The 8,530-nt window shown below is 40.8% G+C and overlaps 1 protein-coding gene across 4 annotated transcripts in view; it reads right to left on the reverse strand.

Moving 5' to 3' along the window:
- The window catches only part of LOC132436011 (flavin-containing monooxygenase 5), a 28,853-nt gene extending 23,897 nt beyond the window's left edge, over positions 1-4,956 (reverse strand). The window contains exons 1-2 of one of the 4 annotated variants that reach the window (XM_060028376.1): positions 4,858-4,956; positions 4,450-4,627 (exon numbers count right to left, since the gene is read on the reverse strand). In XM_060028376.1, the coding sequence (XP_059884359.1) occupies positions 4,450-4,584 (135 nt within the window). In that variant the 5' untranslated portion in view covers positions 4,585-4,627; positions 4,858-4,956. Of the gene's footprint in view, positions 1-4,449; positions 4,628-4,781 lie in introns of all 4 variants that reach the window. The other 3 variants (XM_060028385.1, XM_060028367.1, XM_060028394.1) reach the window with 3 other exon arrangements.
- Between the last annotated feature and the right edge of the window lie 3,574 nt (positions 4,957-8,530).

An 8,530-nucleotide genomic window follows, 5' to 3' on the forward strand; every position in this document is an offset into this window, starting at 1 on the left:
ATACAAGTCTGTCCCTGTTATCCAAGGGTTCAAAGTTTAGTACAAGGAGTAGACCCATGCTTTCCACAGCAGGTGTGTTGGGATGACTGAGCTAAATGAATCACAGATCTTACCCCTGTGACAATAATCATATATTTGTATTCTTTTTCAAGCAACTAAGACAACAAAGTGTTATTGTGTGTCAACAAAAACCTTCAAGCCCTTCTAAACACTGATTGGACCCTACGTAGGGTTCATCACTGTCAACTCACTGCTTTATAAAAGAGAGTGAGGGCAGAGCAGTACTGGGTCAGTGAGTGGAAAACGAAGCTTCTGCTTCTGCATTTTAGTATTTCCTACCATCAGTGAATAATCTGCCCTCTAGAGATGTATCTTGATTCCTGCCTAAGCACATGACTCGCATTGAGTAGGAAGTTCATATGAGAAACTAGAGAACAAGGGACGTAGGGTAGTGTAATTGGAACTGAAGGGATTGGAGGCAATAGTAAGGGCAGAAGAAAGGAGAAAAATGACTCCCCTTCAGTGGGAGGAGTGAGAACAGTGTGGATCTTCTGTTCCTTTGACAGACTCTCAGAATCCCGTGGGACAGAAGCTGTCTTAGGACTGTTGTTCTCAGCGTTGTCTTCACACTGGACTCATCTGGGGAACTCTAAAATACTAATGTCTGGTCCTTACTCCCAGAGACCCTGTTTTAATTGCTTCTTGTCTAATGTGTAGACAAGGTTGAGATCTGCTGGTAAGAGGTCGTGTGGTGGCCCCGGAAAGCTCAGGACACCAGAGTTTATCCCATCCACCTCATAAGTCCTTTCTCCATACATCCTTAGCTAAACTGCAGAATGCCTGAGGGCAGTGGCAGGAGGTTATATAACTCTGTATCTCCACACCATCTAACAAAGTCTGAACTTCAGAAATGTTTGTTCAATGAACTGTTATCGATTTTGTTTTAAAGATGCAATGTCATCCTCTTTAATCACCTGGGAAAGCTGGGGTAAAAGCTGAAGGGCAAAGGTTTCCATGTTGGCTGCACATTAGAAATAGCTAGTGGAGAGCTTTATTGGCACCCCAGGCCAATAAAACCAGAATCTGGATGGACTGATATCAGTATTTGTTAAAGTTTGTTAAAGTTCCCCAAGTGATTGTTCAGTGTTGCAGCCAAAGCTGACAGCCACTGCTCTACAGTTGCCCTCTTTTAAGTATTTTTGTATCCATTCAGTTGTATTTTTTTTGGGGGGGGGTTGATATATTTAAGAATTAAAAACACCCATTCATCTAAGGGTGTTTATTACTTAATTTTATATTTTAAATTAAAATGTACTAAATATGCCTCATTTTACATTATATTGTATCCATATGGTACCTTTGTATCACATATACACTTTAGAACCTCACTACGTGAACTGTAGTTATCAGATCAGCAGCATCAACATCACCTGGGGCTTTGCCTGAAATATAGAATCTTGGCACCACCCCAGATTAATGAATCGGAATGTACACTTCAGCAAAAGCTCCAGTGATTCATGTGCACGTTAAAGTTGGAGAAGCACTGCTTTGGTATGCTTTAAGGATTTTTAAAATTCAGATTGACTAAAGAATATTAAAAATTATTTTCCAGCAATACATGCTCATTAAAACCTCAGCATTTCATAAGAGATTTATCATTTTAAGCTATTTCGTTCATAAAGTAATATTGTAGTGTGAAAATTAAAGTGATATGTCTCACATTTCTACCGACTTTTCACCATCAGTCTGGTCTAACTTTAATGAGGAGATCAAGAAGAAAGAAATTTATATTGAGTCCCTGAGACCTGTTACAAGAAAGAGAAAATGGAAGCCCTGAGTTGCCAGTGGCTTACTGGACACCTGGTAGCAATGGTGGAATTCCAAAGTGCTTGGGACGATCCTATATATGAAACCCCCAATGAATTACAGAAAATTTAGGGGAGGTAGGATGGGGGAGAGGAAGGCTCCAAATAACAAGCAAGGGGGTCACAGAAAAGCAGATCTGAGGCAATTCTTGAGGAAACCAGCATCAGCATGTAAAACATGTTTAATCTGCAATTAATGGATGTTTATAATACCTCAGGCTCCACAACTGTGTAACTGTGGAATATGTGAGAATGAAGGTCTCTATTTCACAAGCATTCTAAGCAGTCACCCAAGATATTTTGCTTCTCTAGGATTCATTTATAAAATGTAAATATATTTGGTGCCTAATATATGCCAGGCATCCCCCGTGGCTCTAGAAATATAGTGGTGTTTGTGTGTGCCTTTATAATATATGTAAAATATATGTATGTTGTATATAATGTAATAGACACAGATGTGGTCTGTCTTAACAGCAGTCAGAGCATTATGATGAAATATAGCTTATTTATTTTCAAGAAAGCAGTTTATAAGGTGCTGAAGTTTTGCCAAGAGTATAATCAGAAAACACTCCAAATTGGGTCTTTAACAGAGAGGAAGTTTAAACCACTTTGGAAGTAAAACCTGATAATCAGGTAGGATGGTGGACCCTTCACTAATTTCATGCCTGGTCAGTAGTTGCCAGACCTGGCTAGGATGCTTACCAGACACCAAATGTGTGGGCCACACTCTAGGCCAACTGAATAATAACTGATGTTTAGCAATTATTGTGCCACTGTTATTAGTGATGACATGAGTATTCATTCACTTAATCCCCACAATAACTATGAAGTGGGTGCCAATATTATCTCCTTCTTAAAGATGACAACACAGAGGTACAGAGAGGGTTAATGGTTTTCCCCAAGGTCACAGTAGGATTTGAACCCAGACGTGCTCTTAACCTCTACACCATGCTGTGGCTGGATTTCAAAAGTAAAATTTCCTATTTATTACAAAATATTAATTAACAGTCTTTTCAGCCATGCCCAAGACTGATTATGACCGAGGCATGCATGGTGTACTAAGGAGTATCCACCCTAGATCCGAATAGGGACGATTGTCAAATAGAGTTAGTCCCCATGACGGAGCCCAGATGCAAAACAACTGTACTGCTGTTCTACTAAGGAATGCTATGAACGAATGAAACCACTTTTAAGTAGCTGGCCAGCACCGTGTTCGTTTTGTGAAATATGAAACAAATCTGGACACCTTAATACACTTAAAACACTGGCTTAAAAAGTGAGTTGAAAAGCAAACCCAATGGATGTTGCTTTGGAGATCAGTTAAGGAGGGTGATATTCTTTGACATATAATAAGCTTAACTATCATTTAAGTAGGAAGATACCTTAACTGTTAGTAACAAGTTGCAGGACTCGGTGTGCATATTAAAGCAACTCAACTTTAAAACTGAGTCTGTGCAAGGACAAGAAAACCCAGTTGCAGGTGCCCTCTGCCCTTCTCTGAAGACGGGACTACTGCTTTGATTTCTCAAGTGAAGGAAAAGTGCAAAGCAAGGAAGGCAGCCAGAGTTTATATCCTATTCAAGCACTAGAATCATTAGAGAATTGTTTAAAGTAAAGAAGGAAGGAAGCAATGAAGGAAGGAAGGTAAGAAAGAAAAGAAAAAAAAAACAGTAAGGTTAGAAGAGATTGAAAAGGGGGATTCCTGGAAGGAGTTGTAAGCAGTATTCTAGATCACTTACCGATGAACGCAGACCAAGAGCAACCACTTTACATGCCTGCCATTCTGCTACACCCCCCTACCAAGATTGTTACCCTTTTCTGGATAGCGGCAAAACTCATTACAGACAGTGCCCAACTTGTGATTTTTTGACTTTACAATGGTTCAGAAGCGATACACATTCCATAGAAACCACACTTCGAGTTTTGAATTTTGATCTTTTCCTGGGTTAGCGATATTTTGTAACATACTCCGGTGATGCTGGGCAGTGGCAGCTTCCAGTCAGCTGGAAGGATCAGGAGGGTAAACAACTGATAGACTTACAACCATTCTGCACCCAAACAACCATTCTGTTTTTCATATTCACTACAGCATTCAATAAATTACATGAGCTATTCGACACTTTATTATAAAATAGGCTTTGTGTGAGATGATTTTGCCTGTGTGTAGGCTAACGTAAGTGTTTTGAGCACGTTTAAGGTAGGCTAGGCTCAGCTATGGTGTGAGGTAGATTAGGTGTATTAAACACATTTGTAACAGGATATTTTCAATTTACGATGGGCTTATCAAGATGTAACCTCATTGTAAATCAAGGAAGATCTGTAAATGAAAATGATCTCTGTGCCATTTTCACAGACATCAGTAAAGGACAAAACGAGTGATACCTGCGTCCCATTTTGCTGCCAGCATAGGGAAAGAGGAACCTGCATAGAACCTGAGGTGATGGCTGCTGAGAGGAGGTCAGCAGGTTGAAGTCTGGCAGGTTTAATCACTGTGAAGCCCATCATACTTCCTGACATGAGGTAAAATCTTATGCAATGGTTCAATACTTGGCGAGAGCTCCAAGCATTAAGGAACAAGATTTACCTGAAACCTCCACAGCCCTCCGATGTCATCAGTCCCTTCAAAGCAGACGGGCTCCAAGCCTTCTTCCAGGCAGCACTTGATAGACGTGAGCCCACTCACTCCTCCCCCAATCACAGCAATTCTTTTCTTGGTCATGGTCTCCAGAGATCTTCACCGGGCTGGGTCAGTGTAACCTGTCCTAAAGAAAGGATGACAAAAGACAGAAAGCACACATCAGTTAACACCTTTCAAAGAAGAGCTTGAACGTAGCATTTAGATAAATTCTGCAGCAGCAGGTGCCTTTGGGGAACCCAGATTCCAGTGTCCTCGTGGACCACCGGGAACTACTACACCTTGGATGAGTGAGCCCTGTGCCTGGAAGACCCAGAGCTGAGACCCAGAGCTGAGAGCTCTGCTGTGGTACCCGACCTCGCTGCCTTTGCCCCAACACTGGCAGATCCTTCAGCTGCGATCTGGAGGGCACTGCACTTTCAGCTCTTTGCAAAGAAATGTAAAACAACAAAGTACAAACAGCAGCAATAGCCAATGTGGAGGGGCTGTTCAGCTCCACCTCCTTTCAGCCAACACACCGCCCACTCAGCAGCGCCCATTACCCCCACAGAGGGGAGAAAACGTGGGCCAAACCTGCTCTGGGCAGAAATAATTAACCCTATGGCCTCTCTGTTTTTCACCTGCAGTTGCTCGCACTCTCAGCTACTCTCAGGGGAGACCCTAGGGGCCGGAATCTCCATCACCCACCCTTCCCATTCACTTTTAACTTCCTGGTGTTGTCTTACAGTGACAGACTCCTACTGGTGAAGGGAAACTGTCACCAACAACCCTGAAGCAAGTCTTGCTGAAAAGCTTAAGCGGAGAACATGTCTTTCAGGAGATCTGTCAGAACACATCCCGGGCCCTCGTCCACCTCTCCAAGCCAACCCCCAACCCCACAAATCGGATCTTTGGTTCCGTGCTACGGGAAGAAATTTACTTTAAAATACCCATGCACTGAGCTGGGCGCTGGGGCACAGTGGGGAGTGAGGGGATTAAGTTTCCTACTTAGAGGAGCTTATAGTTTAGTAGAGAAGACTGATACACAAACAGATAATTTCAAAAAAATAAAAATACTGTGAAAAAGAACTTTCCTCACACAGCTACCTGTGTGATTACAAACATAAAATATCCACTTTTAAAATGTAACAAAATTTTCAAATCATTCAGCAAAGACCAATGTAATGGATATAGGATTTCATATACTGGGTCAGAATCAGGGCTTATTCAACCCAGGAGTCTATTTTGACAGGTGTAAGGGGTTCTGGAAGAGCTGGGTTGTAACCGATGCCATGCATCTCTGTGCACCTTATACTACCCCCTGAGTCAACCTTGCTGAAGATGATGTGATGCCAATAATTCCAGCACTGGGTTTTGACTTACTGACCTGGTTTTGACTTAGTGACCTCACCCCGAAAGTATCCTTCCCAGGCCAATGGGTTATTTCTCAAGGGTTTACCTTATACGGTGCAAAAGATACAATGGGAATGGATCATATCTTTTGGGAATGCACACATATAATCCTCTTGGCAACCCCATGGAGAAAGTACTATCAAGTAAGAAAAAGTACTTGTACTTTCAAGTAAGTACTATCAAGTTGTTACTTACTTGCAAGTAAGTGAAAAGACAGGTAGGTACACCTGGCAGTCTGGCTTCAGGCCTGGGCTTCAATCACTATATATAGTCTCCTTTATGAGAATATTTTTACAACTTATTTAGCCACAAGTCCTTTGTCCATTTCTCATCTCTCTGTTGCATCCCTTTTCTTTGCCTAGCTCCTGCCTTTACAGTTTACACTTTAGTTGAACTGCTTTTAGCTATTGCCTTATTTGAACTACTTTAAAATATGTTTAAAAATAGATCTTTGGTTTGGGAAATCATTTGGCTTCATCAGGAAGTCTCCTGTTCAAAATATGGTTGAATTATATGAACACACACACACATGCACACACACAGTGGGGAACACAGGACATCAACATATCCTAATGGGAGAATAAAGGGAAAGAAGCTTAAGGATAGAGTTATATATATTTTTCAGTAATTAAAAAAAGTGTTTTTGTTTTTTGATGTGGTTCTGTCTTTTTGATATGGTTCTTATTATCAAAATGTCATTAGTCTCTCAATAGTCATCTTAAGACAAGCTAATCAAAAAGTTCATATTTTTCTTTAAAAATAAAAGCTGCGATTTACTTTTGTTCTGGATTCTCTTCTCACTTTGCTCCAGAAATCCCTTATTTAACTAGTGTCCTCACCATCAAATACCATGAAATAGAATGTCTTTTGTCACCAAATATCTTTTCTGCTGTATAAGGCTACTTTCTCCTAGAAAGAAAAAGCAGGGGTTTGTTTTGTTTTGTTTTTTCCAGTTACCTAAATGCATCTCCCTTGAGATTTCAAAAATATTAACCTCTCTTCTTATCCCTCCCCAAGATTTATGGCAGTGGAAGGGCCACCGAATACTAAAGAACAAGAAGTTCTCATATAATCATCCTGTTTCTATTAGACCATGGTTTATTGGGTGTTGGAGAAGTTAGTGACTTCCTTTGAGTTAATGAGTTGCTGGACCACAAAAAGCCAATCTGAGTCTGAGGGAGATGATTGCAAGTCACCCAGAGATCCCAGAATCTGAGCTGGATGCAGCACCTGGATGGAATTTGGAGTTGTCTCCCTTGGGGTGGGGATGAGCATAACAGGAGAATGATGAACACAGAATTCTAGTGGCTAGAGGGGTGTCAGACAATGCTAGCTCTTCATTAAAATCTGTTTTCCTCCTATTACAGAATTATAGGACTGTAGCTGGGATGGGGTTGCCCAAACAGCAACAGTATTTCCCAGTTTCCCTTGCAGCTGCACGTGACCATATGACTAAGTTCTCACTAAGTTCTGTCTAACCCATTTAAAAGGCAATGGTTTGCCCTGGACTTCTGCTCACTCTTCTTTCCTGTAGCCTAGAATAATGATAACCAGAGAGACCTTTGGGAACTATGTATTGAAGTAGGTCCACCATCAGATTGGGGCCCTAAATGACTGGATCTTCTAATCTGGTTCTATTAATCTTGGACTCTTACATGAGAGATAAGTAAATTGCTATTTTGTTTGTGCTATTGAGTTTTTAATTTTGCTTTTTACAGCTGTTTAGACAACCCTAATTAATATTAGTATCAACATTCTTTGGACCTGTAACTTTTTAAAGACTGACATCTTTCATAAAAGTTTTCAGTTATAGGGCTTCCCTGGTGGTGCAGTGGTTAAGAATCCACCTGCCAGTGCAGCGGACACAGGTTCGAGCCCTGTTCCGGGAAGATCCCACATGCTGCGGAGCAACTAAGCCCGTGCGCCACAAGTACCGAGCCTGCGCTCTAGAGCCCGCAATCCACAACTACTGAGACCACGTGCCACAACTACTGAAGCCCACGCACCTAGAGCCCGTGCTCCACAACAAGAGAAGCCACCGCAATGAGAAGCCTGCGCACCACAACGAAGAGTAGCCCCCACTCGCCGCACCTAGCGAAAGCCCACGTGCAGCAACAAAGACCCAATGCAGCCAAAAATAAATAAAGAAAAAAGATTTTCAGTTATAAATGTGAACTTATACTATAATAATACCTTTAAAAATAAAATTCTGAAAAGAGTGTTTTAATGCAACCATTTTACATGTGGGAATTTTAACTTATAAATGAATTACTTGGATAATTTTGGATGTGTTAGAGATGCCTAGTTATAGGAAAACTGATGAATACTTTTATAAACTGAATATTAATCTCTCCCTACTGAATCAGTTTTACAATTTCAGAACAATACAAGAATTACTTTTAAAACTTAATATTGTAAAATGTAATTTTAATGCTCTACTACTTTGTGTTTTGTAATTAATTACTTTTACACCTGGCAAATATGTTTTATGTTGTTTTAAAATTACTTGTAAAATGTTTTAAACCTTGACTCAAATTTTCTCTGTTTAAGCTAACTGCAGATTTGCAAGTGAGTATATACAGGCTCAATTTTGACTAAAGCTTTTCTACAGACAAAAGGCAGGCAGAGGACATGGGGG

This window comes from Delphinus delphis, chromosome 1 (genome assembly GCF_949987515.2).
Source record: "Delphinus delphis chromosome 1, mDelDel1.2, whole genome shotgun sequence".
Lineage (NCBI taxonomy): Eukaryota > Metazoa > Chordata > Mammalia > Artiodactyla > Delphinidae > Delphinus > Delphinus delphis.